This window comes from Mastigoproctus giganteus, chromosome 13 (assembly GCF_048544385.1).
Source record: "Mastigoproctus giganteus isolate SK-2022 chromosome 13, ASM4854438v1, whole genome shotgun sequence".
In the NCBI taxonomy this organism is placed as follows: domain Eukaryota; kingdom Metazoa; phylum Arthropoda; class Arachnida; order Uropygi; family Thelyphonidae; genus Mastigoproctus; species Mastigoproctus giganteus.
The window spans coordinates 143,855,760-143,873,241 of NC_143587.1; the positions used below are offsets into that span (position 1 = coordinate 143,855,760).

At 38.2% G+C, this 17,482-nt stretch overlaps 1 protein-coding gene across 2 annotated transcripts in view; it reads left to right on the forward strand.

The window, feature by feature from the left end:
* Positions 1 to 3,166: 3,166 nt before the first annotated feature.
* The window catches only part of aux (cyclin-G-associated kinase), a 703,221-nt gene continuing 688,905 nt past the window's right edge, over positions 3,167 to 17,482 (forward strand). For both annotated transcript variants that reach the window (XM_090387776.1, XM_090387775.1), the window contains exon 1: positions 3,167 to 3,400. In XM_090387776.1, the coding sequence (XP_090243902.1) occupies positions 3,271 to 3,400 (130 nt within the window). In that variant the 5' untranslated portion in view covers positions 3,167 to 3,270. The remainder of the gene's footprint in view (positions 3,401 to 17,482) is intronic.

The window sequence follows — 17,482 nt, forward strand, 5'->3', positions numbered from 1 at the left end:
TGTGAAAGGCACCACCTGTGGTTTCCCACATCTGCACCGTGGTACTTTGTGAAGAAGTACAGAATCTCTGTAAAAGCCAGAAAAAGTGTAATGTCTGGTTCCTGTCAGAGTAGTGTTATGTTTTGTTGTTGTGTCTCTGGCTGCTTGGCCGCAGAGCCCCTAGTTGGACCCCACGTTGCCTGCCACCACCACTTGGAGGTGAGTCAGGCTGCCCATTATACTCTGGCTGGCCTTTGCCAAGGTTGTCTGAGCTTCCTGACAAAGGCCGAGTGAAAAAAAAAGGAGAGGGAGGAAAATTAGAACAGGGGTACGAGTTAGGAGGAACAGAAAGGGGGAAAAGGAGGATGGACTGAAGTTGAGGAGCAGTCCGCTCTTTGTGAGCTGAAAATAGGGTTCTGGGAGTGGGAGTTAAAATAGCAGGGGAGAGGTGCTCCTGCATGATCAACAGAGGCCAGTGCACTCTGTATCCCGCACTCAGGAGTTCTCCAGAGTGCCAGCACTCCCGCACCAGAACGGTGCCGGCTGATCCTAACCTATAAGGGGTTTGCAGCAGTATCCCGCACTCGATAAGTGCCAGCAGTCCCGCACCAGAATGGTGCCAGCGGTGTTCCTACCTTTAAAGGATTAGCAAGTTGTCAGGGCAGTGTCCTCTAACAGAGAAGAAGCTAACCCACGTCAGTTTGATTCAGGCCTTGGTTAGCATGATCCAATGTTGTTCTCATTTCAGCAATCTTGGCTCGCCTCAGTCCGAAGATTTCCTGCGCATACACAGTTAGTGCCCTGTATGTGCTTTCATCGAGCAGCAGCGAGGACTCTTGATTACGTCGATTCCTTTGAATTGTGGTAACAAACTTGATTCTACTGTTGTCATAGTAGGCAGGGCACTCATACATGAGATGTCCCCAGGACTCTTCTTCTCCACAATGGCACCGCGGGTCTCTTTCAATCCTCATAGCTGAGTTTCTGACGGAAGGGGCTGTGTCCAGTGATAATAAACGTCATGTGCAGACCAGACGAGAGCCAGGGAGGGGGCTTTGGGTGAGTATGGTTTATAGTTGCGAGGAATCGCCTCCTGATGTCTCCTTTCTGTGTGGTTTCTCAGCTCTGTTGCCATATCGCTTGTAGGTGTTGGGTGATTCTCCTCTTCTCTATCTTGGGGATCACTTGCAAGATCCAGCTGGAGATTTACTATTTCAGCCGGTGTTCCTTTCCTAAGGTGGTAATATAGGACTCGCCTGACTACTTCTACATAGAGTGGCTGACAGACTGTTAGAACTTGCAAGGCAGGGGTGCTAACAGTGCGGCATGCCCTACTAATTGATAGTAGCATGAACCTTTGAATTGTATCCAGCTTCTGTTTATTTTTTTGCTAGTGTAGCTTGTTTGTACCAGGTGGAAGCACCACAGCAAACTTTCGGGACATATACTGCTTTGTATATGAGGGTCAGAGCTTTGTGCTTCAGGCCCCAGTCGGCTCTGCTCACCCTCCTGATCATGGCGCCATACTTCCGGATTTTGGTGGCTAGATGTTTCAGGTGGTTACAGAAAGTAAGACTCGAGTCAATGTAAATACCTAAGTATTTAACCTCTGTGTACAGTCGGATGGGAGTGAAGTTTAATTGCATCGTAGGTGGTCTTCTAATTTGTAGTCTGCCCTTGAGGAGAAGGGATTTTGTTTTTTCTGCCGAGATGGTAAGGTTGTGCAAGACTGCCCAATTCTGCAGCTTCACAAGCGCCGCATTTGCAATAATTTCCAAGGACGACCTGGTGTCCGCACGCACCAACAGGACAAGGTCGTTCGCAAAGGTCAAGGGCTCAGCCGCCCCATGATCCAAGCCCAGGAACTCGTCCAAGACAATAGACCAGAAGAACGGGCCAAGCACAGAGCCCTGCGGACATCCCCGGTGGATGAATCCAGTAACTGTCTGATATTTGTTAGTAACTCGTACTTTTCTGTTGGTTAGGTAAGACTTCATACTGTTATATAGATTTTTAGAAACATTTGATTGCCGAAGTCTCCGAAGAACGCTGGGCCACCACAGGCGGTCGAAAGCTCCAGCAAAGTCCACCAATATACCAAGAGAGTACTTGAAAGCTGAGTGCGTTGCTTGGGTTATTAGATTGTTGATAGCGTCTTCAGTGCTGCAGCCTGTTTTAATATTGTTTTTGCCATATTGTTTTTCTGAAGAGAGTTGGTGTTCCTCGTAACAGACAGAAAGTCGAAACAAGAGTAGACGCTCCAGTAGTTTGGCCATCACGGAGAGTAAGGCAATCGGGCGAAATGAGGCTGGGTTCTGTGGTGACTTGTTCGAGTTTTTCAGAATTAGTTTTAAGGTTGCAGTCTTCCATGAAGCTGGGAAGGTGCCCTCTATGCAACTTATATATATGTTGTTGTTATATATATTTGTTGTTTATATATATATAACTTATATATATATATATATATACAACTTATTATATTAGGGTCACCTGTAAATGATTACATCTACCCATATATTTATTTTGTAAATTGAGTTTGTTCTCCGGTCGATTTGCCTGTTTTGCTGGACGAAAAAAAGATAGCTGGACGAGTTTTTTCGTCTAGCTATCTACGCCTGAGACCGACTAACTCAGCCACGGAGTGAAAACAGCCCATTAAAGTTCCTCGTGTAATCGAGGGGATTCGAACTCGGGCCTTTTCCAGTCGGTGTGGGAGGATAGTGACGATACCACTGTGCTACTCGCGCAGAAATCATTGTACACTGGATTTTTCTCTGCCTGTGTTGAGCTGATTTTTCATTCTCTGAAGATTATTATTATTAGTAGATTTAAGGTGCCAGGAAGCCTGCTGCTTTTGCTGAACAACCAAATAGAATTATCTGAGTTAACCTAAGAGAGAGAGAGTCAGGACCCTGGGTGTGCCAAGTCAAACTCACCAGATGGTGAACCCCTCAGATGTGGCGCGATTTTACACAACTTATAATTTAAGCTTATAGAGAATGATTTTCACATTTATATATTTGAATGACGAAATTTGTGAAATGCTGATATAGTGAATTCTTTCATTTTTCTTAGAGCTTAAGTTTTTTTTTTTTTTTTATATTTTCATTACTTTCTACTATTGCTTTATTTTCTGTGAAGTTTTTGATAAGATGAAAACATTCTGACGTCACAAGTATGGCTTCTTGTGCGCAAAGTCAGTTTTCACTATGTGGACGTGCTGTCGGGAAATGACTTTTAGATGATTGTTACAATAATTCTTAAAAAACTTTATAGCAGAAATTCTTCGCTATGACTGACCTTTTCAGATCGGCGTTAGGTTATTTTGCTAGCAATGCACCTAAAGAAGATCACGATTTTGTAGGTCAAGTCGTAGAACTGGGAAACCAGAAACTCCGTGTTAAACGTGTGATCGCGGAAGGTAAGTACGCCCCGCTGTGTGCTTTCACTTACTGTCACCGGTTCTAACTAAATTCAGAAATATTTATCGAGGGTGATCGGGGATGAATTGACAGACAAACACTTGCCATCGCCATGTGCTTGAAAATTATCGTGTGCTAGGTTTCCATTCATATCATTTTCCGGTTATATCGCTATAAATCTAGTTATACTTACTTTTATGTTGAACAGGTGCTTAGTTTTAAACACACCTACAAAAAAAAAAAAAAAAAGCTCTCAGTATTATCAATAGCCCGCAGTTATCAAATCTTAGACCTCTGCCTAGTATTCATTTGATTTTCTATGGGCATTTATAAATTTAATTCCCAAGGGCAGTCGAAACATTTTGCTTATGCAATTTTCATGCTTTTCTGTGATCTTCATTTTTTCATCATTGCTTTTGTTGCATTGGAATCTTAATTATATGCTATAATCTGATTTTGTATCAAACCTCAACATACATCCCAAATCATTCTTGTGTCTCCTTGTCAGATTATGACGATAACCGGGTGGAACCTCTCACTATGAACTGTTTGTTTCTGGTAAGTCATTTGTATGCGCTACATAATTTTTAAATGATGAAAATAGTTCATGAATAAAAAAAAACCATAGGCAGATTAAAGACTGAGAAGTGCTTGCTTGTGCAAAAATTAAATTGTGCCTTGCATGCTTGGAGAATGGTTTGTTTTCTGTCAGCAGCAGTGAGGTCCTTATGATTTTATATGAATAATGCAGTAAAAATGCTGTTCTTTATCATTATGTAATATGGAAAGTTTTGATTATAATAATGTATAATTAAAAAAAAAAACCCTACTACTGATTTCTGTTATTTTTGACAAATTCTTTTGTATGCAAAAGCATTTATCAGAAATCGAACATCATTTATCAAAAGCATTTTGTATTTGAAAGCATATTTTTATCTGCCACTGTTGCTTTTAAGATTGGTTTATTTAAATTATTTAAGTAAGCCAAATACCTACCAAGCACAACTGTGCTCCAGTAAGAGCATAGCTACCATTTTTATAGCAACATGCAAAAGAATGGACCCATGTTTTTCGTTATAGACAGGAATTGTGTCAAAGCTTTCAAGTGCCTGAATGCAAACAAAGTGTGAAGGTCCCAGTAATACTCTATTAATGTTTTCATCAGTCCATGGAAGTGTTTCTTCAATATTCTTCGTTTTACTGTCACCAAGACTTATCACCTGGGTGCAGTCAATTCTAGGCTAACATCCTAGCATGGCCTCAACTATATGTGTAATTTTTTCCAGTTTGTGACACTCATGCCATATATGTTTGAGTTGTGTTTCAGGAATGCCGATACTTGCATTTCTTAAATTAGTACGTGTTTAAGAAATGCATTATTGTACAATGATAGTGTTTCTTGGTCAATGACCAAACTAGCTGATGCACCAGAAATCCTTCTCCCCCCCCCCTAAAAAAAAAGGAAAAGAGAAAACAAAAAGGCCATTTCATGAGATGAATAGTATGGTCTCATGGCATTCATTTGTTTGAACATCATTTATATGAACTCAGAAATTTAATTTAAATTCCATTAATTGCATTCTTAGATATTCTGCCCCACAAAACTGTTAAGGCACTATACGTATTGTTCTCAACTAACATTACAGTCTCTTGAGATGTCCAACGATTAGTCAGGACCATTTCTAGGGTTATAGAAACCCTATATATAATTTTAATCTGCTTTCTTTTATTGCTTTAAGTTAATTATTAGGAAAGTAAATTTTGCTGCCTTTTTCACTTGTCACCTGTGTCTTGGTCATGTAATATCTACTCATTTGTAGAGAACGTGGTTATATTGGGTGGTTTGCATAATGTATATAATATGCATCGCATCAACAGCAACTTGGATGTATTGACTTGATTTTTTTAATATTGTACATATTTATGACCATTCTGCGATGTTCTGTAGTGCAAGTCATATATCTGTAAATACATTGCCATTTGCTTTTGTTGTTATTTGCATTCCAGTACAGTATCAATTATAATATCATCTGTTTACATTTCCACAGCTGTTGCCAAAGCGTAATATTGGAAGTGTATTTTACTCTCATTTCAGCTGTGCAGGAATGAGAATAAAACAGAATTCCTCAAACTAAAAAAACATTGGAATTTTCATTTTTAAGCAAACAATCACGACTGTAACATTCTGATACAATGAAACAATTATTATTCATTATCGTTAGTAGAGGCATATGATGCAAGAAAGCAAGCTTATAACATCAGCAAAAAAAAAAAAAAACTTTCCCATTTCACCCATCCATTCACTCCAAATGTTTGCTGCCTTGAATTTATTTAATATGCCAACTTCCACGACAGATGATGGAAATTTGTTCTAGCAATCAACTACTCACTGGCTAAAGGCAAATTTCTGCACATGTATTCTGCAACTGACTTTCCTCAATTTCAATTTGTTTCCTCAGGTTTGTATTCTGAGCAAGAGGAAGAATCCTAGCAGCAGTGAGCTTGCTCAAACCATTCAAGGCCTTATACACCTCAGTCAGATCACCTCACAGGTGCTTAGTCTCTAGATGCTGCAATTTGCAGAACTTATGCTTATCTTGGTAACAGAAATACTTTTTTCCACTCACTAATCTTGTTGCCCTTCTCTGTACTCATTTTAATAGCTCATCATCTTTCCTAAAATGAGGGCTCCAGATCTGTATGCAGTACTCAAGGTGTGGCCTTATCATTGCCTTATACAAGGGGACAATCACTTCCTTACCTTTCTAGCAATTTTTTTGCCAAATAACATTAGCATTAGTAGAGGCATATGATGCGAGAAAGCATGCTTATGCAGCATCAGCCAAAAAAAAAAAAAAACACGCTCCCATTTCACTCCTCTATTCGTTCCGAGTACCTGTCCAGCTCAGCCTTAAATTTATTTAGGCTGTCAACTTCCACAACAAAGGATGGAAGTCTGTTCCACCAACCAACCACCCGCTGGCTAAAGGCAAACTTCTGCACATCTGTCCTACATCTGTCTTTTCTAAATTTGAATTTATGCCCTCTCAAATGATTATTCTGAGCAATAGGAAGAATTCCATCAGCATTGAGCATGCTCAAACCATTCAAGGCTTTATACACCTCAATCAGATCACCTCGCAGGTGACAGACAAACTAGACAAACTGTGCCTAGTCTCCAGCCACTGTAATTTGCAAAATTTAAGCCTTTCTTCATAAGAGCAACCCCTTGTTCCATTCACTAATCTTGTTGCCCTTCTCTGTACTCGTTCCAACAGCTCTACATCCTTCTTAAAATGAGGCTTCCAGACCTGTATACAGTACTCAAGGTGTGGCCTGACCATTGCCTTATATAAGGGGATAATCACCTCCTTATCCCTGCTAGAAAAATTCCTGTATATCATTGACAAGACACTATGAGCTACTCTTGCAGACCGTCTGCACTGCTCAGAAAACTTCATATCTGCCTGCACAATTACCCCCAGGTCCTTTTTGTTTTCTACCACTGTCAGTGTAGTACCACAGAGTTGATACGTCACTCTGGGGTTGCTGTTTCCCATATGTAGTACTTTACATTTGTCAATGTTAAGCTTCATTTGCCACCTCTCAGCCCATCTGCTCAACTTTTCTAGATCCTGTTGCAGCAGCGTACTGTCATTAGTGTTCTGAACAACCCTGCCAACCTTCATATCGTCTGCAAACTTGGACATTAAGCTTGATATACCATCATCAATATCATTTATAAATACAGAAAACAACAATGGACCCAATACTGAACCCTGAGGATCTCCACTAATAACATTAGTCCACGATGAGCAGTGTCCAGTGAATATTTGGCAAAGGATGCAAAGAAAAACAGCGTTCTTTACTTATGTGTACTCTAGAACGAAGGGGTGAATCAGATTGGTCCACTTGTTATTGTTGGTTCAACTGTCAGTGATCCTGCTCAGGTAGCTAACAAATTGAATGAATATTTTGCTTCTACATTTACACATAAGGAATTATTCAGTGGGGGAATGCCAGAGGTGTATTAAAATCTGGCAGTTATCTAAATGATTTTCTAATAATTGACAGCAAATTGGAGCAGAAATTTTTGAAGATAAACATAAGAAAGGCACCTGGGTGGATGGGATCTATCCAGTTATATTAAATGAGGCTGCAAAGGAAGTAAACAAACTCTTAGTCATAATTATGGCAGTTTCCTTGGACTTAGGGGAGGTACCTATGGCCTTAAGATGTGCAAATGTGACCCCAATTCACAAAGCAGGATCAAAGGGTGACACAAGTAATTACAGATCTGTTAGTTTAACTTCTGTTCCGGGGAAATTAATGGAGGTACTGGTTAAAGAAGCACTGCTGGATCATCCAGACAAGACTTCAGTTATAGTTTGGACACAACATGGGTTTTTTAAGGGGAAGTCTTGTCTGGTCAGTTTGATTGGATACTATGATGTGGTCATAAAGGAACTGGATGCTAAGAATAATTTTGATATCATATAATTGGATCTTAGGAAGGCTTTTGATACTGTTGCACATGGAAGACTGCTGTACAAATCGGAGCAGTGTGGCATTGGGACAAATTGCAGCTGTAGATAAAGGGATGGTGGAGTGGGAGAAGACAGAGAGTGGTAATCAATGGACACTGCTCTTTGTGGACTAATGTTACTAGTGGAGTCCCCCAGGGTTCAGTATTGGGTCCATTGTTGTTTTCTGTATTTATTAATTGTATTGACGAAGGTATATCAGGCTTAATGTCTAAGTTTTCAGAAGATATGACCACTAATGACAGTACACTACTGCAACAGGATCTAGAAAAGTTGAGCAGATATGCTGAGAGGTCGCAACTGAAGATTAACATTGACAAATGTAAAGTACTGCATATGGGTAGCAGTAATCCCAGAGTAAAGTATGAACTGTGTTGTACTACACTCAAGGTGGTAGAGAATGAAAAGGACCTGGAGGTAATTGTGCAGTCAGATATGAAGTTTTCTGAGCAGTGCAGACTGTCTGCAAGAGTAGCTCATGGAGTCTTATAATTGATATACAGGAATTTTTCTAGCAGAGATAAGGAGGTGATTATTCCCTTGTATAAGGCAATGGCCAGTCCACATCTTGAGTACTGTGTACAGGGCTGGAGGCCTCATTGTAGGATGGATGTAGAGCTGCTGGAACGAGTACAAAGAAGAGCGATAAGATTAGTGAATGGAACAGTGGGTTGCTCCTACAAAGAAAGCTAAGTTAAGTTTTGAAAATTAGTGTTTTGAGATTAGGCACCTGCGAGGTGATCTGATTGAGATGTATAAGGCTTTGAATGGTTTGAGCTGGCTCAATGCTGATTAAATTCTTCCTCTTGCCCAGCCTAATCGCCTGAGGGGACATGAATTCAAATTGAGGACAGACAGTTGTATAGATAGATATTCAAAAATTTTCCTTTAGCCAGCCGGTGGTTGATTGCTAGAACAAACTTCCATCTGTTGTTGTTGTTGTTGTAGAAGTTGACAGCTTAAATAAATTCATGGGAAAACTAGACAAACTGTGCCTAGAAGGGTGGGAGGAGTATGAGGTGTGGGCAGTATATTTGCACCCATGGCATAATATAATTTGACCATTTTTACTTATTGGGCATTTTTCTGAGAAATGGTGCTTTTTTTTCTTGAGTTATGAAAAAAAAATTTTTCATGAGGGGTACCAAAAAAATCTGAGTCGGAGCTTGGTATATTCTCTTCAAGAGTCAGCTCTTTCTAAAAAAAAGAAAAATGAGACTAAAATTTTACTCCTACACTACATTGGATAATATGAGCAAATATCTTTAGGAAAAAATCTTGTTATTAAAAAAAAAAAAAAAAACTGTAGTGTGCAGTGAAATCTTAGAGTAGCAAAATCAAAAGTGATACACTATGGAAAATTGGCATAGTAATGGCACACGGAAAATTGGCAAACAGCACACTTTTTACTTGAATACAGAACTAATAATTTTTTGTATGGCTATACTTTTTCAATAAAAATAATTAATGGTACAGATCAAAAGTGAATACAATACTGGAGGAATATTAAAATTCAAGCTGGTGTAATTGTAATTTTTAAAATAAAATAGTTTACATTTTTGATGTAAAGTTAGTATTGGCAAATGATGTAAGGAAGCAAGTTTATGCAGCATCAGACAAAAAAAATATAGTTATAAAAATAAAAGTAATAATTAAAAAAAAAAAAATTTGATATCACCTGATCAACTCTTCTAATAATTTAATTCCTCCTTAAATTTGTTCCAACTACCTGCTTTTACAATGTTGGATGAAAGTTTGTTTCAACAAAAACTTTCATCCTGAAAGCAAATTCTGCATCTATTCTGTAACCATCTTGATTAATTTAAATTTATGCTTCCTTATGTGTCTTAGCAAGAGTGTTTAACAATTTGCACACAATTCATTCAAAGCCTTAAACACCTCAATTAGATCTCACAGCTGCCTAGTTTCCAGATGCTGCAATTTTCACAACTGAAGGCTTTCTTGGTGAGAGTACCCTTTTGTTTTCCTCAGTCTTGTTGTTCTTCTCTATACCAATTCCAACAGTTTCACATATTTTCTAAAATTAGGCTTCAAGACCTATATGCATTACCCAGAATGGGGGCCTAACAATTGCCCTTATGCAGTAAAATGATTACCTCATCCCTGCTGGTACAATTCCTGTATATCATTGTCAAAACCCCCATTAGCTGTCTTAACAGCCATCTGCATTGCTCAGAGAACTTCATATCTGACTGCACAATTACCTGCAGGTATTTTTCATTATTTATTTCATTGGGTATAGCATCAAATTTGATATGTTATTCTGGGATATTTCTATCCATGTGTTTTCAGCAAAGTTTGTAGCTGAGTGCCTGCTGAAGGGTTAAGGGGCTCTTTAATTTATCAAATTTATTTACTGTATTTATAGTATACAAACAGATTTAGAGCTGCTGGAGCAGGTACAGAGAAGGGCAATGAGATTGATGAGGGGAACAATGGAATGCTTTACGAAGAATGGCTTCATTTCTGCAAACGGCAGTATCTAAAGACTTGGCACCTGCGAGGGGATCTGATTGAGGTATATTACTGGAGGAAAGGGACTTGGGTGTTACGATACGGTCAGACATGAAATTCTCTGAGCATTGTAAACAGGTTGCAAGGAAGGCCCATGGTGTCCTATCGATGATCTATCGAACTTTTGCAAGTAGAGATAGGGACGTGATAATTGCATTATATAAGGCTTATGTTAGACCACACTTGGAATACTGTGTTCAAGTATGGAGACCGCACCTAAAGAAAGACATCGAGCTTCTTGAAAGGGTGCAAAGAAGGGTAACTCGCCTGGTGAGATCGGCAAAAGGGTGTCCTTATGAAGAAAGACTTTGAATATGTGGGTTGCAGAGTTTGGAAACTAGACACCTTAGAGGAGATTTGATTGAGGTGTTTAAGGCTCTGAGAGGCATCAGTAAAATGAATGAGGACAAAATTTTCAAGATTATAAATGATGCTAGAACTAGGGGACATGAATTCAAGTTGCGGGGGGGAAATGTTTAGATTGGACTGCAGGAAGTTTTATTTTAGCCAGTGAGTTATAAATTACTGGAATAAGTTGCCTTCATGGGTGGTAGAGGCCAACAGTTTGAGGAAATTCAAAGGTCATCTGGATAGTACTTTCGGGTTAGGGAAGCGCATAGGATGATAGGTTTAATTTCCTTTTTATTTATATTTTATTTTATTTTATTGTTTTTTTTTATTTATTAATTATTATTATTTAGTTTATTTTATTTATTTATTTATTTTTTGTTTTTATCATTGTTTTGTTCGGATTTTTTTTTTTTTTTTTGGCTGATGCAGCATAAGCCATAGGCTTTCTTGCACCATGCGGCCGTTACTAATACTAATACTATATAAGGGTTTGAATGGATTTAGCAAGCTCATTGCTGATGGAATACTTCTTCTTAGTCAGACTACGCTCAGGCAAGTGTGCATAAATTCAAATTGAGGAAGGCTGATTACAGAATAGACAGATGGTTACAGAATGTGTGGAAGTTTGCCTTTAGCCAACAGGTGGGTGATTGTTCCACAAACTTCTGTCTGATGTTGAAAGAAGTGGATAACTTGAATAAATTCATGAAGAACTAGACAAACTGTTGGAGGGGAGGGATAGGTGAAAGGGGATTTTTTCCCCTGACTTAATATGCTGTATAAGCTTGCTTTCTTGTATCCATTATCAGCCATTATCAACCCACTGCAGGATGGAAACCTCCTCAACAATTCATGCTGAGGGAAATGAACCATAATCTGCCACACTGGTCCAGTGCGGGTTGGCAGATCCACCGTATTTAGCAGTCAGGGGCTTGAACTCCTGTCTACTCGAAGAGCGTGTGCTATTGCACTCCCGCTCCTGACCACTCGGCTACAGAGGCCGCTTGTACCACTTGCTAATAATAATATCAGAGACTTCGGTTTTATGTTCTTTGTATTCCCAACACATCCTGCTTAGCGGCTCGTGGCAGTGCTTTCCTAGGAATTTTTAAGATGGGCAGTGTATATACTCCAGCACAACCACCAAGTTAGAGGAGTTTACAGTAAATCATGAATACAGGTCATTTAAGTTGCAGGTCAATCGAGGAGGAACCCATGGTGGGTGAGAGTAATTCATATCTGTTGCTTCTTGAGAATACAAACATTCCAACTGTGCCTTAGTTCAAGTAGGCATAGGCCTGGTGGTTTTATTTTGCTTGATTGATTTCAGTAGAGATTTCTGGTGGTGGCTTGAAGAGATTGGCTCAGTAAGATGCAGATGGAAACTTTGTATATTGGCTGCATACTTAAGTAGTAGTGTTTTTCTGTGGAGATAGATGGTCTCATGAGCTTCAATATATAGACTATGAATGGAAGATGTCATAAAAGAAGTGCAATCTGCAATGCATTATGTTGTATAACAGCAGTTCCCAATCGGTGGTTCCCGAACCCCTGAGAGTTCGCTAAAGTGTTCCAGGGGGTTTTTGCACAAAAAATTCTGTAATGGCATCTGCTTAGATTTACATAGGTATATTTTTGTAAACTACAAAATGGTTTAATATTAATTTATGCAGTTCCATTCAAAATTTATATTTAGTTGTGATTTGGTTCAGTTCACTTACGTAGCGAGCATGCATGACAGGCATTAGTGAGAGATTGGGTGCGAATGTGCAAATATGTATCGCACCGCACCGTTCAGTCACATAGTAGTAGCAGTGGCATGTGATGCAAGAAAGCAAGTGTATGAGCTTATGCAGCATCAGCCAATAAAAAAAAAAAAAAAAAAATCACACCATTCCCTCCAAATGCCGGTCCAGTTCCTCCTTAAATTTATTCAACCTATCAACTTCCACAATGACAGATGGAAGTTTGTTCCAGCAATTAACCACCCGCTGGCTAAAGGCAAATTTCCACACATCTATTCTACATCTGTCCTTTCTTAATTTGAATTTATGCCCCCTTAGGTTCATAATCTGAACAAGTGGAAGGATCCTATTAGAATTCAGCATGCTCAACCCATTCAAGGCCTTATACACTTCAATCAGATCACCGCGCAGGTGCCTAGTCTCCAGCGACTGCAATTTGCAGAACTTAAACCTCTCTTGGTAAGAGGATCCCTTCATTCCCCTCACCAATCTTGTTGCCCTTCTCTTACACGCTCAAGTAAATCTACATCCTTCCTAAAATGAGGCCTCCAGACCTGTACGCAGTACTCAAGGCGTGGCCTGACCATTGCCTTATACAGAGGGATAATCACCTCCTTCTCCCTGCTAGCAAAATTCCTATATATCATTGACAAAACCCCATGACCTGCCCTGGCAGCCTGTCTGCTTTGCTCAGAAAACTTCATATCTGACTGCACAATTACTCCCAGGTCTTTTTCATTTTCTACCACCTTAAGTGTAGTACTACACAGTTGGTACGTTTCTCTGGGGTTACTTCTACCCATATGCAGTACTTTGCATTTGTCAAGGTTAAACTTCAGTTGCCACTTCTTATCCCATCTGCCCAAATTATCTAGATCCTGTTGCAGTAGCACACTGCCATTACTGTCATTAACAACCCTGACAACCTTTGTATCATCTGCAAACTTCAACATTAAGCCTGATATACCTTCATCCATATCATTGATAAATATACAAAACAACAGTGGACCTAACACCGAACCCTGTGGGACACCACTAATAACATTAGTCCACGAAGAGCAACACCCATTGATTACCACCCTCTGTCTTCTCCCACTTAACCATCCCTTTATTCATTGCAGCAACTTACCCCCAATACCATTGTGCTCCAATTTGTACAATAGTCTTCCATGGGCAACAGTGTCAAAAGCTTTCCTGAAATCCAAATATATGATATCAAAATTATTTTTTGCATCCAGTTCCTTTGTAGCCACATCATAATATCCTATCAAATTTGTCAGACAAGACTTTCCTTTAACAAACCCATGCTGTGTCTGAATTATTGCTGCAGTCTTGTCTAGATGATCTTGCAATGCATCTTTAACCAGTGACTCCATTATTTTACCCGGAACAGAAGTTAAACTAACTGGTCTGTAATTACTCGTGTCACCGTTCGATCCCCCTTTGTGATTTGGGGATACATTTGCACATCTCCAGTCAGTGGGAACCTACCCTGAGTCCAAGGATGCTCTCATAATTATGGCTAAGGGTTTGCTTAGTTGCTTTGCCACCTCCTTTAATATAACTGGATAGATCCCATCCACCCCAGGTGCTTTTCTTATGTTTAACTTTGACAATTTCTCCTCCACTTTGCTTTCAGTTATTACAAAATCATTAAGTATCCTGCTACAATTTGTTAGACAAACTTCGGTAAACATTGCTAGTCACTGCTCTGTGCCATATCATGTTGGATTTGAATGTTGTGCAGTATTAAATTGTTTATTCATAGTATTTTTAAAATTTGAAAATCATTATGGACTATTGGTTGAAGACTGGAAGCATGAAGAACAATGACGTTGAAATGCAAGTTAATGAGAAACACAAAATTCAAAATCATCCCCTAATTTCGTCCAAGTTGACCTTAAAAAAACCCATAAAATCCATTCAGCTTTTCAAATTTCCCAACTACTACATAAAAATGTTCAAAATATTGGCATGAAAACGAATAGTAAAAAGAGGAAATATTGTAAAGATTACATTAAATTAGGTTTTTCATTTCTTGGCGATGAGGACTATCCATGCCCGCAGTGTGTCATTTGTGGAGTAGTACTGGCCAATAGTAGTTTGAAAGCTTGTCTCGTCATTTTGAAACAAAACATGAAAATTATGCAAAAAAGCCAGTTGATTTTTTTAAGTGAAAATTGCAAGAAATCAAAACATCTAATATTGATTCATATATATCACTCGAAAATTCGGACAGTGAAAAAGCACTTAGTAAGCTATGAAATAGCAAAAGCTGGGGGAAACCCATACTATTACAGAAAATTTGTTTTCCCATGTGCAAAAGCTATTATCAGGTGTATGTTTGGTGACAATTTGACAAGTAAATTGGGTATAATACCCTTTTCCAATAACAGTCTCACCGAATACATGATATGTCTGAAGATGTTTAATCCATTCTTATAGAAAAGGTAAAAGAAAAAGTACATTTTATGCTTTGCAATTATATGAGACCACAGATGTTTCCAATCTAGCCATTTTAATTCCATTTGCACACTACTTGAATGAAGGTAAAGTAGAGGAAAATAAGCTGTTTTGTCGTCCTTTGACAGAGTGTACAACAGGTGAGAACATTTTTATTTTAATTAACTTGTATTTTGAAGAAAAGCAAATTGATTGGTCTTATTGTATGTATCATTTGTGTTGTGGAATTTATACAGATGGAACAAAATCGATGACAGGAAAATTTGTGGGCTTATTGCTTGCATCAAAATATATATGTGCTAATATCTCGTGGACACTTTGTAGCAGTCATAGACAAGCTCTAGCGTCGAGACGAATGTCTCAACAACTTAGAAGTGTAGTAGATGATGCTGTCAAAATAGTAAACTTTATAAAATCGAGACCAACAAATCCGCAGACTATTCACTTCTTTATGTAAAGAAATGGGCAGTGAGCATGTAACTCTTTTAGCACACACACACAGATACTAGATGGCCGTCACGTGACAAAGTAATTACACATTTATTTGAATTAAGACAAGAATTAATCCTTTTCATCTCAGTGGGTGTACAACAGACCAAATATGGCTTCAAAATTTAGTTTATTTGTCAGATATTTGTTTGAAGATAAATGAACTCAATTTATCATTATAAGGCTTTCACTTTTATCATACTTTTTTTCATTCAATTTATCATATAACGGTTTTCACTGTTCAAGACCAAGTGGAAAGCATGATAAAAAAAATTAAAATTTTGAGACAACTTTATTGATAACAGCACTGAATGCTTTAGCACTTAACACAATTTTTTAACTGAAAATGAACTGACTTTGGAAAAATTGTTAAAAAAATATATTAAAGAGCATCTCAATTTCGTACAGGTTACTTTTTAGATAGTATTTTCCACAAATATCAGAAAATCTGAACTGGATTTGTAATCCATTTGATGAGTCTTTTGTGGTTATGGCTGACCTAAAACTGACAATAAAAGAGAACCTTTTTGATATATCAACAGCATTTGAACTTTAAAATTTATTCAAGACTGAAAATTTTATAACCTTTTGGTTTGGATTAAAAACAGAATATCATCACTTAGCAAAACAGCTGTGAAAAAACTGCTGCTATTTTCTCAACTATGTGTGTGTGTGTGTGAGAGAGCTTTTGCAATTTATATCTTGTTCAAGTCTCAGTACCAGAACAAACTTGATGCAGAACCAGATTTGAAGCTCTATCTGTCTTCCATTGAACCAAATATTGCTATACTGTACTTTGTTCGGGAAGAAAAAAAAAAAAAAAAAAAAAAACACCAAACAAACAAATCCAACAATCGCATTAAATCTATGATTTATTTTGATTTATACCTACACATTAATATTATGTTTAAGGATTTTATTACATACATTCTGTAAGACAGTCTTACAAAAGTTGAAATTTGTTATCAGTGAAATAAAGGAAAGATCTTGTAGGTGAAAATAAGGCTAGTTGATTATCTCCATGAAAAGGAATGTAAAGTTTAGCTAGAATTTAGGAAACACTTTTCAGAATTCAGAAGGAGCAAAGTCTATTTAATGTCAAAAGCATAACAAATGTTATTATTAGCTATATGGTGCAAGGAAAATCCCAAGGCTTATGCTGCACCAGCCAAAAAAAAAAAATAATTCCCACATTACCCTGAGAGAGAGAGAGAGAGAGAGAGAGAGAGAGTCAGAAATAGAAGGGAATTCAACAAGAAAGAGAAGAATTACCATATCTAGCTCAGGATCCTGAGTTTGCCAAGCCCATACTCACCAGATGTGTGTCTCTGTGGTGAATTTAAGGAACAATTAAGATCAAAGAAACAAGCTTTGAAATCAAAAAAGAGCAGAATGATTGGGACAAATGTAGGATAAGAATAAACTTTAGATAGTGGAAAATAAGTAGTTTAATGAGTACTAGATATAATTTTAGTTCTATGTTTCCCAGAGAAAGGAGGGCCCTCAACTGAAAATAATCATAAAGAATGGCAATTGGAAGCTTTGGGAAGTGTTTTCAGTGAGAAAGGTAGGGATGGAAAGATACTTAGCTTGAGGAGCTTACAAATAAATTTATATAAATGTAATAATTAAATGAAGGCAAGGAATAACTTCCTTTGCAGGGAATAACTTTGATATCATATATTTGGATCTTAGAAAGGCTTTTGATACTGTTGTACGTGGAAGACTGCTGAACAAATTGGAGCAGTGTGGCATTGGAGGCAAATTGCTGCTGTGGATAAAGGGATGGTTGAGTGGGAGAAGACAGAGTGGTAATCAATGGACACTGCTCATCATGGACTAATATTATTGATAGAGTCCCTCAGGGTTCAGTGTTGGGTCCATTGTTCTTTTCTGTATTTATAAATGATATTGATGATGGTATATCAGGCTTAATGTCCAAGTTTGCAGACGA